The sequence below is a fragment of the Ciconia boyciana genome, chromosome 2, assembly GCF_034638445.1.
Source record: "Ciconia boyciana chromosome 2, ASM3463844v1, whole genome shotgun sequence".
Classification (NCBI taxonomy): Eukaryota; Metazoa; Chordata; class Aves; order Ciconiiformes; family Ciconiidae; genus Ciconia; species Ciconia boyciana.
In genome coordinates, this window is record NC_132935.1 from 130,513,567 (window position 1) to 130,537,955 (window position 24,389).

The window sequence follows — 24,389 nt, forward strand, 5'->3', positions numbered from 1 at the left end:
TGGCAATTTTACTTATCCAAATATAATAAGAAAGAGTGAGAACCTAAATGATTGATAGCAGCGCTCATTGAAACACTAGCAGTGTTAGGAATTAGTGTGTTCTCTCCCTCCTTATAATGATCCAAAATTCAAGACTGTGACAAAGAATAAGCACGAGGGAGGATCTGGCTCGTGCCTTCCTTTTCAGCAGATGCATCCTTGGGAATAATTTAAATATCGTGTTTCAGCTTTGTTTTGCACACAGAGTGGAGTGGAAAGTAACTGCTGTTTTTGTAGCGAAGGCAGGGGGTACGGTGGGAGAATAGTTTTGCTAATCCTTCATTTCAGTCTAGCTGAAGCTCCCTGTGTCCATGAGCCCAGAAAGGACTATTGCTTGCTTCCCACACTGAATGACCTGGCTCCCTGGGAAATCTTTGAACTTCATTTCTTCAGCACCTCTCTGACATTGCCTTCTGGCAAGTTGTCCTAGCTGAGTTGTAGTGCATTAGAAACATTGCAGGTTTCTACAAAAGGAGAAAGAGGCTTCCTTCTTGCCTGGATGCCTGAGCTCAGTGTCTGATTTTATGTGGAGGGAGTGGTGATAGGGTGGAGGGTGAGAACCGATAAATGCATATGGCTGTGAAACATTTGGAAACACTTGAGCACGAGCACTTTTCCATTCTTACCCCCTCTGCTGCTTTCTCCCAGCGCAGAGGAGTGGTGGGTGGAAGGCTGAGGTGAACTCCTGAAGTTTCCACTTAGGGAAGACAAAGGGACAGTTCCAGGGAAAGCCCAAAGAAAATATCCTGCTCAGGTTTTTTCCCTTCCTTTCCTTTCTCCTTTTTTGAGCTTAATCATCACTCCATCCTATGAAAAGGAGTTTAGACTCATCATTCTTTCCTGCTCCCAACATAAATCTGTTTACTTACTGCTAGTCTGAAGTGGGTGTGTCAGTCCCCTGTACCTCAAGTGCATGGGCTCACCCTCCGACACTTAAAACTTCACCTTTCCACCATCCCTCCTAAGGGACATAAGGTAAGAGGGCACTTTCCTGCTGGGTGGCAGTGTGGTGAGCTAGCCTTACTGCCCTCCATTCTCCAGAGCTGGTGCTTGGTGTGGGGTACACAAACTCTCATCCTTCTGTTGTTTGAAAGGAGTGAAGTGCAGCTGCCAACATTTGGCTTTTACACCCAATACATTCATCTTACTACAGAGGTTCTAAGTTCACAGAGCCCGAACAAAGCTGTCAGGTAATGTGTTCACTTGAACCCTTCTCTTTTTGTTCTTGAGTTTCTTTTTTGCATTGTCCTTTCTCCCAACTTTAAAGAAAAAAAGTCTGCTTAACAAAGCAAGGTGCTAGACAGCAACATTGCATCACTCTATCATCTACGGTGCCACAACATGTGCAGCACTCACAAACAGGCAGATACAGGTGTTTAGCATCCCTCAGGGATGGAAGGAGGGCTGCACAGGGAACCAGGTCTATATCCTGTGGTACAAAAAAAGCCCCCAAATACCCTAAGGGGGAAGTGGTTCAGTAATTTCTGCCTGGAGCATATTTGAAAAAGATAGGAGAGACCTCACTTTAATGTCTTACTGGAAATTCAGGGTCTGTACCAGTGCAGCATATTCCCCCTCTCCCAGGCCAATGTGCACAGTCAGCACCGAGATTCACTCCAAGCCTCGGTAGGGAACTTGAACCCCCTGACCTACTGGCCCAGAGAGGAGAGTGCAACCAAGTCCCTCTGACAATAAACACAGAAACTATTAATAAGATTAACTCTCTGACACCAGCAATCCCAGCATCTGTTTTAGACAGAAAGAGGACGCCTGGTGAAAAGAATATAGTGGTGACAAAGGGTTAAATAAATGTGAACTGTGCAGGATCTTGCTACGTGATTCTTTTCCATTGTTTGCTGATGAGGTGCAGGCCTTGGCTGTGCAGAGAGAGAAGTCGTTAAGGGGACCCAGAATCTGGGAATACACTGCTTTTAAATGGGGAAAGCTGATCTTTAGAGATGGTGTCCCTCACCATTTCATTTTTTAATACTTCAAAGCATCTGTATTTTATGTAATCTCAATTTTAATGTCAGCAAAACTTGATTATAGAACCTCTAAAAGTGAATCTGCAGAAGAGGACAGCGCAGTCTCCTTGTAGTAGTCTTAAAGAGTGCAGAGGAGGGAGGGACTGGCAGCCAGCAGGCTAGAGAAGGTGCCCAAGCTGGTGTAAATGCCGTGCAGACTGTTACCTGTCTCACTAAGGGCATCTTCGAAAGGGTGCCTGCTAGAAGGGGATTAGGGCAGTAATCCTTGGTCCTGTTCCCAGAAGCAGCAGCCTGGTATTCCACATTTAATACTAGAAGTCGTGAAGGGCACAGAATTAAAGCTGGTAACCCAAAGGGAATGTGCTCTGCTCCTTAGATTGCTACACTTTCCTAGAGGGACACCAGTAAAACAGACAGGGTGAGCAGCAAAGGCACTCTGACAGCCAGCATGTCTGAAAGGTCAGATTAGATTGAGCACTTAGTCTTTATCCATTAGCAGAAGCTAATAAATCAGGAAGACTAGCAATGGCCAAGAAATAGCTGTGTCTTTGTAACACAACCATGTCTTAAACCAGATTGAAAGGGCTCCAGGAAATGTGAGGGCTCTAGATAATACTCTAGATAATTTGAGAGCTGCTTCTCAATGACCTATTTGATAACCTTCCCCACATAAGGATGTTTACGGGCTGGGTGGCAACTAAGATGTTTAGCTATGCTGAGATGACAACTTTACGAGGTAAGAAAAATAGCACAGTGTTTTATTGTTGTTGTCGTCGGATGTGGGTGCAGCTTTGAAAGGTTGCTGCAGCAGTTCTGTCAATAGGACTTTTTGGAAATAATGACTTTCTGGTTAGGCCCCAGGCTGCATTAATTGTTTCGAGGGTATTATTCTTCATCTGTTGTTAATAGCTTGTTAGAAAAAACAGAAGACGAAGTATTCTTGGAGCAATCTGTTCTAAGAGCCTAGAAAGCACACCAGGTGGAAGTTTCTATTATTTTAGAAAGGTTTTTACTTTGAAGGGCTGCTGGACGATCTAGTGTTTGTGTTTGGTGTGTCCCTGCTCATAGGAGCTGGGTATTTTCAGGGTATGGCATAATGGATTTCCTCCCCTACACCTTTACCTTGGTATTCTTATACCCTAATGAGAAGCTCAAGTTTGCTGGCATGAGAGCACACGCAGCACTTTTCTATAGGCTCTAATCACCTCTCCAGCTGCTCTGTGAGGCTGTGGCAGGCTGTCCACTGAAGGCTACGGAGGAACTCGCGTGGAGTTCAGCAGGCTCTTGCCATTGGGGGGGGAGCAGAAGGAGTTCCTTCGGATGTATGGGGAAACTTAATTCTCTTCCTTTCTAAAATGCTTTGTCTGATTTAAATAGTCTGCATGGATATGCTTCCAACATTTGCTGTCATAGTGTCACTTTTATCTGTTGCATGTCCCACTCGCCCCATGGAAGGAGGGGGGTTAGGGAAGTGTATTGCTTTCATTTTACTTCTGTTATACAGGCAGTATGCACGCTGGCAGTACTTAATAACTTGCATTAATGGAAAGGAATTAGGATGGAAAGCTTCCTCAGAGTCTGTCTGCCACTAAGACAGTTTGCATAGTCCAGTCTAGGGAAAACAAGGAAAACACACACACACAAAAGATGATGAATGAATGGATACCTTCTAAAGACAGAGAAGAAAGCATGCAATAGAGAGATTGAAGACAAGGGAGAGGATTGTAGGCTTGTACTTGTCTTGACATAAAACTCATTTTTTTAGTATTTTGCAAAGAATGGAATCTGTTTTAGAGTCTTTGGGGGCTACTAGAATAGAATTAATTAACCGGAATGAGAAAAGAAAAAATAACTGAAGCATAATACTTTTTCAAAAGAAAAATCAGTGTTTGCAGGATTTGTGAATGTCTGATTCAACAGGACATTAACAAATTTATTTTAATTGAAAAAGAAAAAAAGAGAAAGAAAATGAAAGTCTTCCTACATTTGAATATGTTGAAGTCCTTTGAAACAAAACTTAATGTTTATTAGCTCTTGTTTTATCTTGATTTTGAAAAGTTAAAGGAAATTACTTTTAGTTATGTTTCTTGTGTGTATTAGCATTCTATTGCCTTTACAAAATATGTCTGATAATTAACTCCCATATCAATTTATTTTCTGCAAATCATAGAACGGTTTGGGTTGGAGGGGACCCTTAAAGATCATCTAGTCGAACCCCTCTGCCATGGGAGGGACTAGATTTTCTCAATGGCTAGGGACTAGATTTTCTCAACAACTGGAGAAAATCTAGTATAAGCATTCTGATTTTTCTCACTCTGTTTAAAGCACCTTCAGCAGTACTTTTTAACTTCCAGGAAATTAACAGTACATTATTTTAGACATGATTACATAATATTGTCATTCTTCTTTATTTCTGTGGCAAAGAACTATATATTCAGAAAAAATCCTGATGTTTAATTACATCAAATGTTCAAGACATTGTATCAGAGGAACCTATTTACTTTCTGCTCCTGTAATATCTAAATTTCTTTTAACATTCCTGTAAGGTGAGGGAGTATTTCTTTCCTTATTTTACAGTTGGTGAACTGAGGTCGAGAGAGGCTGAGAAATTTGCCAAAGATCATAAAGAAACAGTGGTGAATAAGAACCCAAAGTGAACTCTTCTAGGTTCAGGCTACCACTTCAATAATTTCTGACATTGCTTTCTGCCCATCATCCAACATCCACTTGATTTGATCTATTCATTGATGGATTTTCTGTTGTTCTCATAATCAGAACTTAAGTGTTTTCCACATTTACAGCATCTGTTCTCTAAAGAACTTGAAGAAGTCATCTGTTTTTCTTCATTTCTGAGTGACAGAAGGCAGTGTTAGAAGTAGCATCCATTGTCCCGTTTTAATCTTCCCAGGATATACCCCTCTTCCTAGTTAGATGCAAGCATCTTGAACTACCCTGCCAAGCCCAGTATATAACAAAAGTGAGAGAGGAGGGAGTGTGTCCCCTTCCACTCCACTCGTTCTGGTCCCCACACAGTAGAACAGTCTCTGTGCATTGGTGCAGATGGAGATTTTCTTCCAGTCCAACCACTTCTTAGAATTAGCAACGGCAGCCCCAGCTCCCTGCATTAACATTTTGAAACAGCTTGCATTTCATGAGCAGTACATCAGCCACTGCTTGGGAACGGTGATACAAGGGACATTCCTTTACAGAAAACAAGTGTTTTGCTACATTTTCAACTGAGATTTAAAAAAAAAAAAAAAAATTCAACACAGATCTTTCCTCTCTAATTGTCTGCTTCTGGAAAATAAGCATGAGAACAGATCTTCAAGCTGTTCACCCCAGGGAGAGGATGAGAGCTTCTGAATTGCTGTCTGTGGCCCATGGAAAGAAGAGCAGTCACAAAAAAGTCTCAGTGATACACAACCTTAGGTTTCAATCATGCCAAATCGAGAGACCTGTGCCTGAACATGCTCCCTGCCACATCAGCCCCAAAAGCTTACGGGAAATGGAGGGACAAAGCCAACAGAGCGGCCAGCTCTACAGGAGGAGCAGCAGCGAGGAAAGCTGTTATACACGCAGACACGTCAGGACAGCTGTTGGGGGAAACGAGCTATATCCAACTCAGGCTATCAGTCGTGCTCTGAAGCCAGGAAGCTGGGCTCAGTTGCTGATAGCCAGGTGGCTCTGTGCCAAAAAGCAGAATGGCACGAGGTTTGCATTTCGGTGTCTTGGAGATGCTAGGAAAGGGCTGGGGCCCTAGGAAGTTCTTCCTTCAATATAACACAGACAAGAGCTGTGGGCCTGATCCCCTTCCCCAAGGCCCAAAAGACCTCCCAAAGTCCTGGAAAATCAGTGTTACAGAGCAAAAATGAGGAAACCGATCCACTGAATGATCCTGGTGCTAATTAAGCCAGTCATTTTGTTCCCTTTGGATGTAAACCACATCACTTTCCTGAAGTTAGATGCAGGACATAGGCACATTTGGCACTGTCCACCTCCAGCCAGATCTTCTGGAGGCTTCAGGACTTTCATTCAGTCTTTGTTCATCAAATAGAGAAACTGAACACAGACCAATCTGCACCAGTTGAACCTCTATTGCTCCACACATAAGGCCTATCTAACATCAGTGAGCAAGGAGTGCTTGTAAACGACAAGCTGCACACACATCTATTGGTTTTAAGAAAGGGGACTGCAAATAAAACACCTATTTTCTTATCCTCACATACTGGTGCTCTTATTGTGCCAAGTATTTTAAATGTCAGCTCCTCAGGATTATCTCAGAGCTGTATGACCAATCCCCAAACTATGTGCATCAACAGGAATATCAGTGGTTCCACAGCACATCCAAACTCACGCTGAAACAATGCAAGTAAAAGACTGTGGGTTTAGGATTGCTTTTTAAACCAAACATTTATTTTAAAAGATAAGAGAATGGCTATTGTAGTGCTAAAAGCTGAAGACAAAATTACTATATATATATGGTAGTTTTTAAATATATCACTCATTTATATTTCTTTAAGAGGAAAAAAATTTGGCCGTAGTTGGAATCGGTCTTAATTCACTCTTTATTGCTGCTCTGGTTCTGTGTTATTTGAGCTGGTTTAACTGTTAAAAGCGTTTCAAATGTTCACATGGTCTGCATTAGGTTACAGAATAAAAGTAAGTACAGCCCACCAAATGTAACTTTCTGAAATGTAAACCACATGAATTTGATTTCTTTGCGGTACAACTTTAATTGGGTTCAGAGGTCTTTCAGTCTTACCTGTCTATCTGCTCTCTGATGGCCCAACCTGATAAAGCTAATACAAAGAATCTGCGAATGTGATCCAAACTGATTACACTCAGTTACAGTATGTGGCTTTATTCTTGACAGTAACGGCCCCTTAGCTTAGTTCACTTTTAGACTGCATGTTTGAACCCTGGAGCCACCATTGAACTGCGAGTGGAAATGTCAGAACTTGTAGTAAAAGATCATGTCCCCTTGCAACTCTGCAAAACTAGAGAACCGGAGGGAAAGAGAGCAGCTAGGTGCAACCATAAGTGATCACGTAGCCTCAACAAACCACAGGAGCATGTGTACATATGTATATCTTACACTGTCACAGCAAATGTCAAAACAGAGAATGCATCCAGCACACACTACATGATACAGAAGCAACTGCAAACAGAAACTACAATAAAGCCTGAAAACTTCAGAGACTGATCTTCCACTGATTTCAGATTTTTTTTTTCATTTGACAATACACTTTATTGCCGTAATGACAATGACTCATCATTTACTCATCAACTCTCCTCTCTGTTGCACCGTGTTGTGCCACATGCTTTGCCGGGGAGAAACAACAGCACTGCTGCTTCCCATCCAGAAAAGCCCATCTCAGCAACAACAAAGGCGGCACTGTACAACAGGTATACTTACCTCCTGTGACCCGACTTGTAAACAAAGACTTGTGTCTGCTTGTGGGAGCAGATCTGGAATGAAGCAGACAGCTCAGGAGAAATGTAGGGAGAAAGGGAGTAGCATGCTGAAATACTAAAAATCCCTTTGCCTGGGTAGCTTGTTTCCTTGGTTTTGGAATGCACAGCCTCGATTTTGAAAAAATACCATGAAAATGATTCACAGTGCTCATAGCTCTTGGAAGAAGACACCGTAGAAAGGAACACTCAGCAGACCCGTAATAAAATAACCCAATATTGAAAATTACTCAACTAAAACTTCCACTGCAATTCATAAGTTTCATTCAAGTAGAGTAAATCATTAACAAGTAGAAACACTACAAGTCATCATCTAGTTCAGGCAAGTAACATTCTCTTTTCCCCACTGGAAGACAAAAAAAAAAATTGACTTTCAAAGCCAATGTAGTAAAGTTTTTTTAGGTTAATATTTTTCATCCTATTCCCCCAAAGCTGTTGTTGCCTTTGTCATTTTTCTACAGTTCTATTACAGAGCACTGTTCTTTCCTGGTAGAACTGTTCTCCCAAGTAATTTCCACCGGTGAACATATGAGCACTAACAAATGAGGTCCCTTAATTAGTTCCAGGTTTTTCCAATAAGCAGTGTTGGCAATATAGTTTTTAGCTCTCTGTCCATCATACAAATAATGAGGCAGGGCCTGTAAACATGGCAGGGGTGTCTCTATTTTCCTGTTCGTATAATGGGCAAGCAGGAGGAGTAAGAAGGAAATGTATACCTCAGTGGTGGGTTTTTATTGTCAACATGGAATAGTTTTTTTGGCTTCGAGTCATTTACACCGTCTTCAAGGACACATCTTACAGCTTCCCAACTTGGTCATAAGGAAAATTGAATATTTCCAAGGACGTTTCCTCCAAAACAAAAATTTATTTTTTTTCCTTTGAGGTTTGAAATGTGGTTTTTTGCTTTTGTTCTCAAACCCTGTTTTCTTTTATATAAGGGTTTTTGCTTCCCTCTGCATTTATGGGTTCTGCTTGGGTCCAATATTGTTTCTAGCATTTGCTTTATAGGAGTTAGGGCCCCACAACCCTTGAAGTTGCATTAACATGCAACAAAAAGCTCCATGCTACTAGGCTGTGTACAGAAAAAGACCAGACTGGAAGGGACCCCAGCTTTCCCCACAGAGAAATATAGTTTCACTTGATGGCTTCTGGAATGAACTTTGCCTATTATGTTTTATATAGATTTTGAATAAATCCTCTGAGTCACAAATTTCTTATTGGAACAACAGAACTATATGGAGGCCAGGGGAAAATTTGGAAGCAAGTATGGATTTTCTTCCCTGTTGTGGAGCCCAGAATTCCTATCTTTCTCCACATCCATTTAGCATGGCACAAAGGGAACTCACTAGCTGCTTTCTTCCAGCTTTCTTTGCTACTTCACAGTAGAAATATTATTCTGCTTCCTATTTTATTTCCCACAGATCAGAAACAATTCAAAGACAGTCTATGTCTTATTCCTCTGTGGGCCTGGAACGGATGGCAGAAAAAGAAGAAATTAACACAGGCTAAGAAGGAAATTAATTCTAAGGAGGTAAAGTTTTCCACACAGCTCTTCTATTCGGTGTATGTATTAACCAGCTCTGATTTTATAATCTACTGACCACCTATCTTCGGTATGAACTTAGTTTAATACCTGTGCCGTGTAACCTCAAACAAATGAAACCACTCAAAACAAGCACAAACTGAGCGAAATAATAGGAAATTGGTTCAGATTTGGTCTCCTTTCTTTACCAGTTCCAGTTCACTTCTTCAAATGTTGTAGCAGTATTTCAACCAGGATCAGCCATCTATTAACAGCCTGTTGAGTTTGACAGACCTTCTTGTTCGACTGAATATCTAAAAACTAGTGCTGCCTTTTGCCCACTTTCATGTGCTGCCCAAAAAAGTTACGTCAACAACTCGCAGTGATAATGAATTAATGAAGTCCAGCATATCCAAAGAGAGATTCCTTCAGGCACATTAAGTCAGCAGTTCATCTCTCCAGGGGCAGTTTCCAGTAACAGCGCAAAAACGCTTGCTGAGAACACAAGCTTTACCCTATGAGTATGTCAGGGAAGCTTCCTGCATGCAGCTCTGCCCAGATGCCCCTGGGGAGCATCACCATTCAGATCTGTGCATCTCTTAAACATCTTCCTATGCAATACGTGGGACAACCCTACTGCACGTTACAAGGCAGGGACATGCGGTATGAGAAACCACCTGTCAGAAAAGGAAGCCAGATACTCAGCTGTAGCTAGCACTTGCTTCCTAGTCGCACTCCTTTAAGATCAGAGGCTGCCCAGACAGCACGTTGCAGCTGAAGTGCAGTGGCATGGTCGCTCTCTAGACACCAGAAGCAGCCCCCTATCTAAGATAAGACAAGCAACATCCACCACATGAGGACTAATATAAAGGGAGAAGCTTCGATGATATGTTGTATAAATGCCCAGTTACAGGTGTGAAAGTGAATGCTCACAGCAGTGTGAGCTTCAAGCCCAATCAGCTGAGATTTAACCAACCTGGAAACCCGATTCATTACTCTAAGAAACTTCTCATTATGATGTTCTCTATTTGTATTCTTTTCAGGTCATCTTACTTTCAAAGGTGGGGTCATTCTGTCTTTGCCTGGGAAATCACAGACATTTGGGGGGGGGGGGGGGGGAAGGTATGTTTAAAGACATCCAGGCCCTAAATAAAAAAGCTTAATGCTGGGAATGCTGAGAAGAACAGAATTCTAAATGAACGCTGAACAGTCTTCACAGAAAATTGTGAATTCCTCAACATATACAATGATACCAAAAATGTCAGGTTGTACTTGAACCTGCGCCAGGAATCTTTAGAGACTATTAGATGTACATAATCACTCTCAAAACTGCCATGAGCTGAACAAATTATTCAGAACAACTGCTCTGCTAAGAAGTCAGGATTAACATATCTGACTTCTGACCAGGTCTAGAAAATTTTAAGTTGCTTGAAGGAAATTTACAAAGATCAAAAGCTACTATTTTCATTAAAGAAATCATGGGACTAGAAGCACCAGAAGAATTTCTGTCTAGGATCATTTGATGCTAACCATGCCTTTTTTTTTTTAATCTCACAAAAAAAGAGCAAGAGATGGGGAGGACAGAAAAGTATAAAGACACAAGCAAGAAAATGTAGAAAATGAACAACAGGCACAACTTTTTTCTTCTATCAAATGTTTGATATGTACACAGTGCATTTCAATTTGTAGGGTTAAAAAGAAGTGAGAATGTTACTTTGAGCCCTTTGCATTTACAGCACTGGTCAGCCTGGATGCTATGGTTAAAGAACTAAATAAAAGCAACATAATAGAAATCAAAATTCCCCAGGAAGTATATACAATTCTCTAAAGACTGTCAAATAAGTGAGGGATTTGGATTTCACTCATTTGGAGAACTGTCCACTGAAAACATTTTATTACCTTGCCAAGTTTTTATGGACCCTATCAGAACAGCTGCGATTCACTTCACTTGCAGCAGAGGAAGCTGGTAATAGCTCAAAGATTGCCCCCTTCATTTCATAAACCAATTAGGACCTGGATCCTACAACTGGAGTAACACAACCCCTTCTTTTACTGGCAAAATTCCACTTCGTTTATGTGAACTGAGAATAAAGGTCTCTTGGCAGAATACAGATGCTCATAGGAGCAAACGTTTCTAAAACACACTCTCTAATTTGTTCCTGCACTCATCAAAACAAACTCTTCTCAGTCTACCTGCAGGTTCTATCCAGTCACCAGCTCCCTGCAATTTGTTACTAAACATTGCTAAGAGAATTTGAAATTATGATTTACCCCGTGGAACTTTGCTAGAAGGTCTCCAAAATGAGATTTATTTAAATTATTTTTCCCTCTAAATCAAGCATCATTTCGTTTGTTTAAAAGAAGTAAATTTGGTGATGTTGTCATCTTAGATCTTACATTTATCCATGCTTTTGATTTAAATGATATTGGGGTTTTGGTTTGGGTTTTTTGGGGTTTTTTTCAAATGCATATTTGGCCTGTCCGTAAGTATAAACAAAACCATATATATGCCTTACATGCGACCATACTATACCACTGATTTCTAAAACTCAACTCATCAATTAATAGGGAGGCCTACTTTTACAGGTGGTAAAATAGGATCCATACACTTTACGCATAGCCTATAATTTCTGTGTTTTCCCCCAGGCATTTTTCTATGAACTGTTGTCATTGGTTTTCAGCCAGGTACCAGCTTAAAAAAACCAACCAACCAAAACATTAACACTTAACTAACTTATAGTAGTTTACTAACTTATAGTATGTTTTTACATCCCTTTGAAAGCATTCAGAAAATACACTGGCAAGATAAACCACGTAAAATCGAAGTGGTTTCTGTTCACCACATCAATGCCAATTCCCTTACTGAAACAGATACAAACATATCTTCTTAGTGAGCAACTAAATTTTCATCAGAGTTCTTTGCACATAAAGGTCTTCACTTTTTACTCCATCATTATAGCCATTCTGCCACCCCCAGCAAACATTTAAGTCCTTCTCTGAACTGACATGGTGCAAGGCAGCATCCCAAAGCTTGCTCTTTCTCTGGAACCTGCAAATTACTCTCTTAAATAAAAAGAAAAGAAAGAAATAAAAAAAAGCCTTACACCAAACAAAGTCTATATTGTTTGAGTTAGTGTTTTACTGCAGCTCAGTTACCTGTCAAACAGGCTGACACTTGGATAGAACACACGCTGGAATCATGCATCAGGGCATGTTAAGTGCAACCCTGTGATGAAGAGCAGAGCTATGTGATTCAGCTGTACAGAGCTCTAATGATAATTTCTGGTCTAGGAAAGCTTGATCTGTCGCATCAAACCCACTGCAACTCTGAGTTCCTCTTCCATCCGAAAATGATTTTACATCTGTTTCAGTTCAAAGAGTCATATAAATCAGAAGCTCTGACTATAAATTTTGACGACACCTTTAAAGAAGATTTATACAGTGTGTATTATATATATGTATGTGGGAGGTACGTAAGAGATACCAACCACTAAAATGAAGCAATCAATGCCCTATTCTCCAAGTTCTGTATATCATTTTTCAGTCCTATTTATGGCTTACTCTGATGTGAGAGCCAACCTATGCCTATGAAAGCTTGCTATTTCTGTTCAGATGCAGTTATGGGTGCAGTACGCTGTTCTGACTTTGCTTTCCTATAGTTCTTGGGCAGGACGAGCTTTCCAGAACGGAAACATCATGACCTGTTTCTTCAAAACTGCTTAGATAAGAATTGGCTTGAGTGTGGTTTTGCTACCTATCTGAAACAACCATGGGGAGAGGGCTGGTCTCTCTTCATAACGAAAGACAGCCATCCTAATAAGAGTCAGTGGCCAGCAAGTCACACAGTATCCCTGATGCTTTTTTTTTTGGTGTTGTTGCTGTGAACAAGCAACATTTCTAATAAGCTTAGGACTTTTGTCAAGTAGAAAGTATGAGGCATAAGATACTGCGTCCATTAATAAATTTAACCAACATGTATAACAAGCGCATAACTTTCAGGATAACAGTTGACTTCAAGTCAGATAAGAAACACACTAAACCACTTCCATTCCTCATTGACAGGCTATTTATTACCTGGCTAATGATCTTCCTTTCAGTCCCCTGAAAGTCATCTTGATATATGTCAGTACTTTCCAACCCCTCCCTAGACCTTACAGCAAGAAAGAGTTTTTGAGAAGGCACGGGAGTATGTGGTTGGGGATAGAAGCGAGATGTGAACAATCACCCCTTTGTGCTGTGTCTGACACACAGGCCAGTGCTGTTTGCTCTTTTTCTTCCTGACTCAGCAGTGTCAGGAGAAATTGAGTCAGCAGCTCCTGAACATGCCGATGCAAACAACAACAGGGGAGGCTGGGGAGCAGGCAGAGCTCCCAAACGTCACACGCAGAGCAGCACGGTTCGGTCTGCAGGTCAACGTGTGGACCTGGGCAGCAGCTAGCTAAAAGAGATGAAATGGCTTGAAAGGATCCATGTATCAGACTCCATTTTCTCCCACATCACCCTGTCTGCTAGCCACAAGCTACAAGACAACTTATTTCTATGAATGGCTCACTTGTAATAATTTCCTAAGTAATTCACCTGAGCTTCCCAGAGACTTGTGGCTGCTGCACACATGTGGCTTGATGGGATTCCATCTTAAGGTTGGCCAAGGTCAGTGCAGCAGAAGGGACTACAGAAAACATGTCTTAGCATAAACAGAAGAAAAAGAAGCAGGAGCATTAAACAGGGAATAAAGCCCAACTCTGAGTACAAAGACAGGAAAAAAAAATATTTGGACAGAACAACACTGTCAGATGCTCCCTCTTCCCACCTCTCCCTTTTCCTCCCCTTCCAGTGATCTAACTGATGCTGTTACATCCTGTGCACCAAGGCTACAGAATGGACCTGATCAAGTAACCGAGAGGTCATTTGATACTTCATCTCTCACTGCACGTTTCTTCTCATCTCACAACATACTGTGGTGCTTCACCTCAAATACATGAGTTGGAAGAGAGGCTTTTATCCCAGGTTTCCTGGAAAGGGAACTGGTCTTTGAATTTAATAAAAGCACATCATTCCATGGCCTCGTTGATGCCATGCACTCCTCCAACTTACTAGGAGCTTAAAGAGAGACTTTCTTTGGCATGTACAAAGATCCTTCTGAGTTACCAGCCTATTCCAAGAGCCTTCCAGAACTAGCTGCATTATGGAAGGGTTTCTGCCACGAACATCTTTTCCAGGAGTCTTTTCTGTTTCCTCAAGCTATAAAGGATGATAGCAGGATACTCTTGAGAACTCAACCAGCAGTTGCAGTCTCAGGTAGCTTGCTGCTATGGTAAAACTCCTGTGCTTGCCAGAGAGGAGCCCTGTCCTTCTGCCATCTCGGGTCCCTCAGATTAAGACTACAGCTGAGAAGTTTTTTTCATTTTCCAAATCCCCAAGGCCAGTCACAATGAGTCTGCTCTTTATTGTGTCACCAAACCTCTGTTAGTCCCACTACATGCAGTTTTCATGACGGCTCCATTTTCGATGACCCTCTGTTTGGAAAGCATTCAACCCCATGAAAAGATGATAAACTGGAAACAGAGAGAGACATATGGCATCATGAGAGGGAAGAGAGAAGAACAGGAAGGAAATGCATAGGTGTTAAAAGGAATGCTGCATGTGGGGATTGAAAGGCTGTCCTCCCACTGGTACCATGATTCTTCAGTACATAAAGGCACCAGAGGCATCTTCCAAATCCCTCTTGTTGCCTTCTCCTACCTGCTTGCATTTCATCAAATGTGGTTGCAATTTTTCCCTTCTGATGCTGTGCCAGAAGACCATCTTATCTTGATTAAAATGCTCTACAACACTTTGCAAACAGATAATCTATATCACATAGTTAGTGCTCTATGTCCACTTTGGAGCCTGAGTTCACTGAAACTGGACTCACATCTCCCTCTCCATTTAGTAGAGTGTTAACAACTTGCTGGATCTGTGACAACCCTGAATCCTCCTGTGTTCCCTTTCAGCTACAGAGCTGTATCAGGGAGTTTCAAGCTGCAATAATTACTAGCCATGTCTGCTACTAGCTTGAAAAACAGCAGCAGGTTACTTTCTCCAGGAACGCTAAGCTGTTAGGCTCCAGCCACCTAGAGTCTTTGCTGGTCGGAAAAAGACATCTTACCGAGCAAAAGACATGCCCAGATAAAGCAACCAGTGTACTGTGTTGTCACCAATTTGTCTGACCATAATTTTCACATACATTGCCGAACACTCAGTCACTGAAATAATGGAGTGATTTAAAAAAAGAAGACAAACACTGCTATTGTACGGCCTAGTTCAGAGTCCCATATCTTGAGCTGATTCAGCTTATCTGCCTTTCTATACCTTTGACAAATGTATGTCTTATATCATTTTTTCTCCCCTTCCTCCATATGCCTTACTGCTTTTCCTCCATGTATCTTATCTCCAAATGATGTGCTATTAATCAGCCAAAGACACCCTTCACTGCTAAGTGTTCCTCAACTGATTTTTCATCAGCACAAGTAGTTACTAGTTACAGCATTCCTCCCACATGCTAAAGGCTTGGGGGGGAGGGAGGGGGGATGGCAAGGAGGTTAGAGACTGCCTCACCACATAAATACTATCTGGGACCTTTATACCAACCTGCCAGTTTGCTGTAATGATAATGTAGCTGTCTGTTCTCGACCAGGTACACGGTGGGAGGAAAGTGGGACTGCACCCTGTCTTATTTTTTAAGTTATTAACGTTCATGCTCTTCCCTTTTTCTGATTAATCTGGCTGGATGCCTGTTCAGTAGTAGCTCAAGCTTAATACCTGAAACAATGTGTGTATATACACTGTGCCAGTAAGGCTTGCCCAACAACACTCATTCTGTCATGTTTTCCCATGCCTTGTGTCAATATCTGATTTTATATGCAAGCCCCCAGAGCCAGAGGATAGGAAAAAAGAGAGAGGCAGAGAAGGAGGGAGAGGGATGGAGGGAGAGGGAGGAAAAAGAGAAGGAGAGAAGAATGTAGGGAAAAATTACATCCCTCAGGAACATCAGCTGCTGTGAACTCGCCCACTCCTCACCATGAAACGAGCTGTGTGCGGGCACAGGTGGGTCCCATTCTCTGTTACTGCAGCACAGCCTACAAGCAGGGTCTAAATGAAGACTTTCATTGCTGTTCCCTGTTTTCATTGGAGTAAGGCCATCACAAACATTTGCAGGTGGCTTGGCCATAGTCTGACACTAAAATATTTGCGGTTGTGATAAAAATCAGAATATTGCTACAAGATGGTTCTATATAACCTTTAGGGCTTGATCCTGCTCTTACAGAACTAGCTCAATGAGAGTTTTACCCAGTTGCTCTCTGCTGTTTTTATTGCTCATTAAAAGGCATATTCCCTGGCACAATTCTCCATGGTAAGGACTCATCTACCCTTTGGGGCAGCTTCAGATGTTTTTTTTTTAAAAAAAAAGGGGGGAACCCAACCCAAACCCACTGATTTGAGCACCTCGGAATGTGGGCTTGTTAAAAAGATGAATCATCTAAACTTTGTAAGGCCAAACCAAAACCACCAAACTTTGCAGAACTCAAAAATTTTCTGCATCCATCTGGATTTTTCTTCAGTTGCCTAATAGCGAAGCCATTGTCCAGTCTGTATTCCTCATGAATGAGTTTTGGATATAATTCTTAGCACATTTAGAAGGATAAGATGAAGATAAATGGAAATGAGAAGACATGTTCTCTGAATAAATAAAACAGGCACCACAGGGAAAAGACTGAAGGAAAAAAAGACAAACAACAAGGATGCTCAACACTTTGGCAAGTAGATGAAGTCCGAAATGCAGCAATTATCTCCTAGGACACACCATGAACAAAAAACAAAACCTCCTAGGAAGAAGGAAGAATGGGGAACAGAGTATGCTGGAGGTCACACCATAAGTCTCATTCACACACCAACTCACACAGAGACTAAAATGCTGACAATTGCCTCCCAATAGAGCAGCTTTAGACTCAGACTTAGGAAACATTTGTGTGATTCAGTCACAGGGGAGAATGAAGATATGTCATGACAAAGTTTCCCAAACGAGATGCTCACCACTGACTAGGAAATAGGCCTTTTTATCCTCAACCCCTCTAACTTTGGAGATTCTAATCACCATGGCCCCGAACCAATGCAAACCTAAAACCTGACTGACAGGGTCTTGCAAAACCACATGCAGTTTTTTTCTCATTATATAGAAACAATTGTTTGGAAGCCAAGTACAGCCCCATATAAAACACCTCACCACTGAGTATTAAAAGTTGTTTGGGGTTTTTTTTGTTTTTAATTAGGATCATAATTACCCCTAGACCTATTAAGTCACAATTTGAACAGGAGCTTAATCATCCTTAACCCAAATAATGGCATTAGCTGTTTTTCTTTCTAAAACTGAAAAAAGAAACCGTTTCTTCCTCCCTTCCTCTCTCCCAGCCCCCTGTCTTTGAACAGAATGGGACATATATAAGACAACAACTTTCTTGGATTCACAGGCGAACAGTATTGCACGTGAATCTCAGTGAACACTGTGTTTTGTCAATACATAACATATACAAAGGCACATCTATCAAATAGGTTTACCTTACCCATACTATCAGATTTCTATATTAAGAACCAAATCCTGAAATAGTAGTGAAAAGGAAAGTAGAGGAGCTTTGCCAGGAGCACAAAACTGGGGCAGTGGTTGGAATCCATGTCCTGTGCGTGGCTGGGTAACCCTTACAGAGCAGTCAGTGCCATGGGCCATCCCTGCCACCACGGCACTGGGAGATGAAGAGCCTATGGTCTATATGCCCCAGCCATCAGGAATATTGAAAGAAAACTCAAGAATAACTGGATTTTGAGTTTTCAGTGCCAGGATTTCACTTTTTGGTTTTACTCTAAAGAGACTGCAAGATGCTCATCAATTATTTAGACAATGACTGGGGACAGAGACTGCTTTTGCACTTATCATATAATGGATGTGACCAAATTACAAGTGACAGATAATGAATCTAGACTGCTGCTTCATTCTCAGTCCACTGATTTATCTTTCTTTTATCCACATTTTCATGCATAAAACCCCCCAAATTCTCAGACTTGTGTGACGAAAAACTGTACCCTCAAACCATCTGGGCAGTTTCTGTATAATTAAAAACAAGTTATTGTGACTTATAAGGACCTCATGTTTGCTGGTAGTAACCGAGTGTACAAGACACGTATGTTTTTGTACATGCAGTTCTCCAAACATGAGCACACAATTGGCATTCAAACCAATACGCATCCGTATTGTCCATCTATGGGAATAAATATCGATCCATTATCACAAATTGAGCAACTGCTCACAGAGGTAGCTGTGCCAAACTCCATTTATCTTGATGGTCTTTTTATTTTGTATTCTAGCATCCCTCAATTAAACAGAGTACCTAGGAAATAGCCTAATCCCACTGAGCACTCAGAGTTCCCGTTGAGGGAAGTGAAAGGATCAGCTTCAGAAACACTCTTTCTTCCCAGAGCAGTTATAGAAACAACACAAACTTTGAATGTAAGCAGATAAAAACAAAAAACTGGAAGGAGAAAGCAGGATTTCCCTGCAAGTACAGCACTCTGTCCCTTTTGAACCAAAGTGCCAGGTCTGGAGTAGATGTAGTATCCTGGCCATTCCCCCACAGCCCGCAACACGTGTTGCAGGGGTCCTTGCCACATGCTGGCAGGATCAAGTGCGAGCTCCATAACCTCAAGAATCACGAGGACAACATCTGGTCCTGCATGCAACTGAACCTTAAGAACCATGAAGACAACATCTGGTCCTACATGCAGCTGCTGGAGCCAGAAAACCGAAGAAATGAGGAAATGGAAATGGATTTACCCAATCTGTCGATTTGTGGAAGGTGCTTGCGTAATGACCGAACTGGACTGTGGAGATGGCATGGCTTGTTGAATCACAACGCTGGTGTCGTGGTTTGGCATCCTTGTATTTGTCAGCTGGTGAGATCCAGGTCCTGCCATTGCTCCTCCAACTGTGTTATGCATGGAGATATTCTGTGAAAAGAAGGGAAATGGGGGATGGTGGGGGAAAATGAAAAAGAAATAAATGTCTTATCTTGTTTTTGTGTTCTATAGGAATACAATTAGAAATCTGGAAGTATCAATAATATGAAAAGTTACTGGCTCCTGGTAAATCCCAAGTCAATAGATCTTGTTGTAACCAACAACGATAAAGAAATGAAAAATAACTATTTACTTTTACAGGGCAATATAAATGGAAAAATACCTGCAAGTTGACTAATCACCCTTCTGTGATTCTGACTCATGATTTATAAAGGGGATATTTAGCACATATTCTCCTAACTGAACGCAATATATATTTTGTTTGAAAATTACTTCTGTGGTGAGTGCATGGTACCTTGATTTACTACATAGGTTGTTTACTGTGTACTAGGTCTGCTTAGACTGACAAGCAAATCAAGTTTTATAGTCTCAAAGTAACAAACAGTACATGGTACGTCACGAAACAGCCATTTCTATTAGCCTCCATATATTTTGTAGAGCAATAATATCCCAGAGGCCTAGAATAATAGCACTGTATTTGCACATATATAATCTCTGCTTCAGGTAAGTTGGAGCCCTTCAAAAGTTCTTTAAAAAAAAAAGTTCACAGATAACTCATATCCACAGAGCAAACAAGCCACGAGAGACCAGGATACTACTGAGGAAGGAACCCTGGAATAAAACTTCTCTCCTATTATCCTTACATACACAATACACACTGCTGCTAAACCACAGGGTTTGACTTGGCCCACATTTAAAAACAAACAAAACTCCTAAGCCAGAGATAACCCACAGTGTATACATATGAAAAATACGGTAACCTTGAAAGCATTATTTTTCTTATTGGGCATCAACGTGTGGATTGTTAGAGATTGTAAGAGGAAAAGAAACTTCCCATTGTCACCTCATGCTAGGCTGAGGAAAAGGGGAGGGGGGAAAAAAACCAAAAAACACAAGACCAAAACAAACCACCTTTACATGCACACTCTGCCATCAAGACTCAAACAAAGCATCTTCCTGACCACTGCAATACTCAGGATTGAAAACTAAACTTATATTTCATTCAGAATTCCAATTTGTGAGCCAATTTGTCTAGGAAACACATAAAAAACAAAGATAATGATAGATAAAGCTGGTGAGAAAGGAAACTCAGAGCTCTGCTCAAATGAGGAGGAAAGGAGAGGCAGACAACACATTGAATCCCAGACTTAAAAGAAAGATTGCGTTCTGAACCAAAACAAGAATAAACCCTTTCGATGACATCCCTTATGGAAAAGGAGCCAATAATTAGAAGACCCACACTAAAGGCCTTAGCTGTCATCCTCCTATATCCCAACTCATATATTGCAGGTGATTTCCCAGACTGCTATGGACATAGGGTTCTCTCCATTTCTTTTACAGGAGTTGCTCCAGTCTTCATAAACATATAAAGAGGCAGAGGTGCTGCCTACAGACACAGGGTTAGACCACTGACTCAGTATGAAGAAGACCCAGCTCTGAATTCCTGTTCCGGTAAATAATTTACACAGTATGAATCAGGTCCAGCAGCAGAACAGCCAGTATTCACTTAGGAGCATGGATTGCAAGAGGAAGCCAGACCAAGGACTTGAACAGTAATTGTTCATAGCCCAGTAGTATGTCATGACCATCAGGCAAAAAGAGAGAATAACCTTAGATATACGGAATCTTTTCCAACAGAAGTTCTCCCTCACCTACCACATTCCTATAAAAATGTCGCTTCTTCAATGGATTAGTGTTTTCTGATGAAAAACTGGTCTGTCAAAAAAAAAAAATTATACATATATATATAGCCAAATCTAGTTCAGGATTCAAAACTACACTGACTTTTTTGATCATTACAAGATTTTGCAAAACCAGGTCTAATAATCTATCCATCTGCAAGTAAATCTTTTAGCATCATCACTTCCTAAAGCTTCCCCTTTATATTAAATGCATGTGTTTCAATTAAAACCTATCAATGTGTGATACTGACTTATTTCAAAGTTCACCCTCATTTAATTTCTCCTTTACACTGCCTCCACAGTTTCTGAATCCTTCCAAATATTTCTGTTTAGCCTGTTTGCTTTCAGCAGTATGTTTATTACAGCAAATATCAAATTGCAAGAGAGGTATACAGTACTTGTACCTCTGGGTCCATAGGGGAGCAACAAAGAAGAAAAGCATCAGTCACCCACAATGAGTTTGCTCTGCAGTGCTGCGCAACTGCCCCCTGCCATTGCCAGCACAGATCTTCTGCCTGCACACACGTGCCTTGCTTCCAAAGAGGGCTGTCTGCACGAAGCCAGAGCATTGGCATGAAACTGTCCAGGATTCAGAAAGCCTTCCTTTAGATTACAGACTCCAGACCCCAGATTTCCAAGAGCTACAGAGCACTGATCTGCTACATGGGAGGATCTTTAAAGGAAACACGGATGGTGCCATGAGTCCACGAGGCCTGGGATGGGACAGGATGTAAATCCATCATGAGCTTCAGACAAGTGGTACCCCAGCACATGCCCAGATTTTGAATGGATTTTGTTGTAACATGGCAGGGCAGAACTTAAAGATTTAATATCATATTCCTGTGCTCTTAGATTCAGTATTGCCATTTTCTTCTCCTTCTCTTTGCTTTTTTCTCCTATAATTCAAGACCTCTCTAAGGTACAAATGGTATGAGTTATGATTGGTACAAAAAATTTTGTTTGCACATAAGACATTGTAATTGCTAGCTTACATGCATAAACTTGAATGAGGTTTCAAAATTTTAACCATTCACAATGAACTGTATCTTTTCAGAAAGTAGGATGAATATGTGACGCATGGAAAGCAAAAACAGAATGAAAATATGTCAACGCATCCAGATGTCCAATTCTTCTCAGTAATGCAAGTGCTGTTGTTGGGCATGAACTATACCTTTATACTACACTACCAAGAGAAAGCCTAAGATTTCCCAACAAAATATCAAACTCAGCATGACTCTCACATTCATAAGAAAAGGATTTGGCGAGATCAGAATAATTTACATCAGTGAGATGCTTGTGAATTTACAGAGAAGTTGGAGCAAGTTCATACTTAACTGACAATGCCTATGCTTTGAAAGACGGCAGGAAGGTAACGCACAATAGATCTGACACTAAGCTTATCTGATATCGTCATATGCATCATGACACGCAGAATGACTCTGTATCACCAGCACATTAAGACTAGGCTCATTGCATGTGTAATGCAGATGGTCTTCAGAACTCCCAAAATGGCCTTGCTGTGTTGAGCTCTGCACCTGATTCTGAATGGATCTGGATAGGATATTAATGAGCTCCTTGCAGACTCAACTTTGGGCCCTTATAGAAACAGGACAAATTCAGCAACGTTGGCCAAAACCAAGACCTCCACTTTATAGATGAATTGTTATTTGGCTAGGCTGCTTCCAACTCTACTTTTAAGGAGTTCTGCATGCTCCCCAACCAGGGATCCATGAAGAACATCTCACTTTGACTCCCCTTTTCATTCTCCTCCAGCTCTTAAGCCAATGGTTAAGATTAATTGCTACTATGTGCTGGGAGCTCCCAGCACACCAACTCAGAGAAGTTGACAGGAGTCATGATGCGGACAGAGCTCTCCCTCTGCTTTTAACACTCCCAAGACCTCTCCATACCCTGAGAGAGTATGACACACACTCATGAGTTTTCTCAGAGATCTTCACAACTGTCCTTCAGCACTAGAAGAGGGCATATGAGCTTATTATCATTATTCATTTTATTAAATGGAACGTAAATGTTCACACGGGGAACAGGCCACCCACATGCCAGGAGTTGAGGAGACACAAAAGACATCCCCTCCCCTTAAGATTCATTTAATGGATCTTAATTAAGGTCCAATAAATTAAACGAAATTTATTTCCTCTACGATTAAGTTTCATCCTCACCAAAGTTCCCAGTCGTTCCCACTGAAGCAGAAACTAGGATTATAACACTGGAGAACTTTTATAGAAATGCTCCCCTCGCCCATGTGCTCATACTGTACTCTCCAGGAGTATTTAACATTCCAATAAATAAAAGAAAAAACAAGTCATATCCACAACCACTTTTAAGTCAACGTGCTCATTCTCAGCCTTTCCAGCTGCAAGAGGAAAGGGAACAGATCATCATCAGCTTGACTTCTCCCCAGTTACAGTGTATTCCCCATTTTAGCTTCAGACTTTCAAGAAAACATTTGAGCATTTTTCTCCCACATGCAACCATTTAACTTTGGATAGGCAACACACTTCTTTTTTCTAAAGGCTAAAAACTTCTTGAAGTCATGCTTCCATGTTCTGGTGGAGAGGATTACACATCACTCCACAAGAACACACACCCTGTTGGCAAGCACAGCAGAGAAATGACAGCTCTGCAGGCACAGGCGAAATCCGCCCCATGACTCCAGGCAGTCACCATTTCCACTAAATCCCCGTTCTTCCAGAGAAACACCCATCCATGTCACACGGCACCACCTGTATCACGCATCCCCATCTACCGAAGGCAAAGGATGAAGAAGATGGATCCATCCTTTACTATCCGTCATAATAGTCTGAGTTTCAGACCAAATTTCTTAGTGGTTTTAAACTATCAGAGCTGGTTTCTGAACTGAAGCCAGCTTATATTTTCTTACTATTCTTTTTTAACTGTGAGGTTTAATGAAAATTGCAAATACCAGTTTTATACAAACTGAAGATTCATTCAGGATTGTTCTGAGTGAGCTTTTAGATCAATAGAGCTGTCACCTATCACCAATTGTACATAAATATATTTTGCAGACTATTATATAAATTATAAAGTCAGAAGGTATTTGCCATGAAAAAAATGAGAGAAAAAATCTAATTCATCTAAACAAAGACAACAGCACCTTTTTGTATTTTTTCCTGTTTTCTCCAAAAACTCATTTACCTGTATTTTCCCAACCAGCAACTTTAAATATTTTTCAAATAACTCAAGAGAAAAAGCATCAACTTAAAATTAAAGTAGAAATCAAACACACAGCAATATTTTAGAATTTATATAGCCTGGCCTCTCAATTAATTTTCATAAGGAGATACAGAATTAATTTTAACAAGGAGAAATATTCTAAGCTGTCTCTCTTTCAGGCATTTTACAGATTATGGGGAAAGGAAACATGTATTTCTAGCCTAAAGTCTTCTAGAAGGCTCTACAGACACACAGCATTCAGGGCAACCAAGATACACATTTAAATGGCAGCTACCTGTGCACTTTTAAGGAGTGTACAATAGCATCTTGCCTGATTATGTCCACAATACGTATAATACACACATGAGTGGAAGCCACCGGTGACACACT

At 41.0% G+C, this 24,389-nt stretch overlaps 1 protein-coding gene across 10 annotated transcripts in view; it reads right to left on the reverse strand.

The window, feature by feature from the left end:
• Positions 1 to 24,389, reverse strand: part of CREB5 (cAMP responsive element binding protein 5) — a 262,926-nt gene that overhangs the window by 157,733 nt on the left and 80,804 nt on the right. For all 10 annotated transcript variants that reach the window (XR_012041160.1, XM_072854058.1, XM_072854063.1 and 7 more), the window contains one exon: positions 18,881 to 19,053. Coding sequence is in view for 9 of the 10 variants with exons in the window: in XM_072854058.1 (XP_072710159.1) it covers positions 18,881 to 19,053 (173 nt within the window). In the remaining variant the exon portion in view is untranslated. The remainder of the gene's footprint in view (positions 1 to 18,880; positions 19,054 to 24,389) is intronic.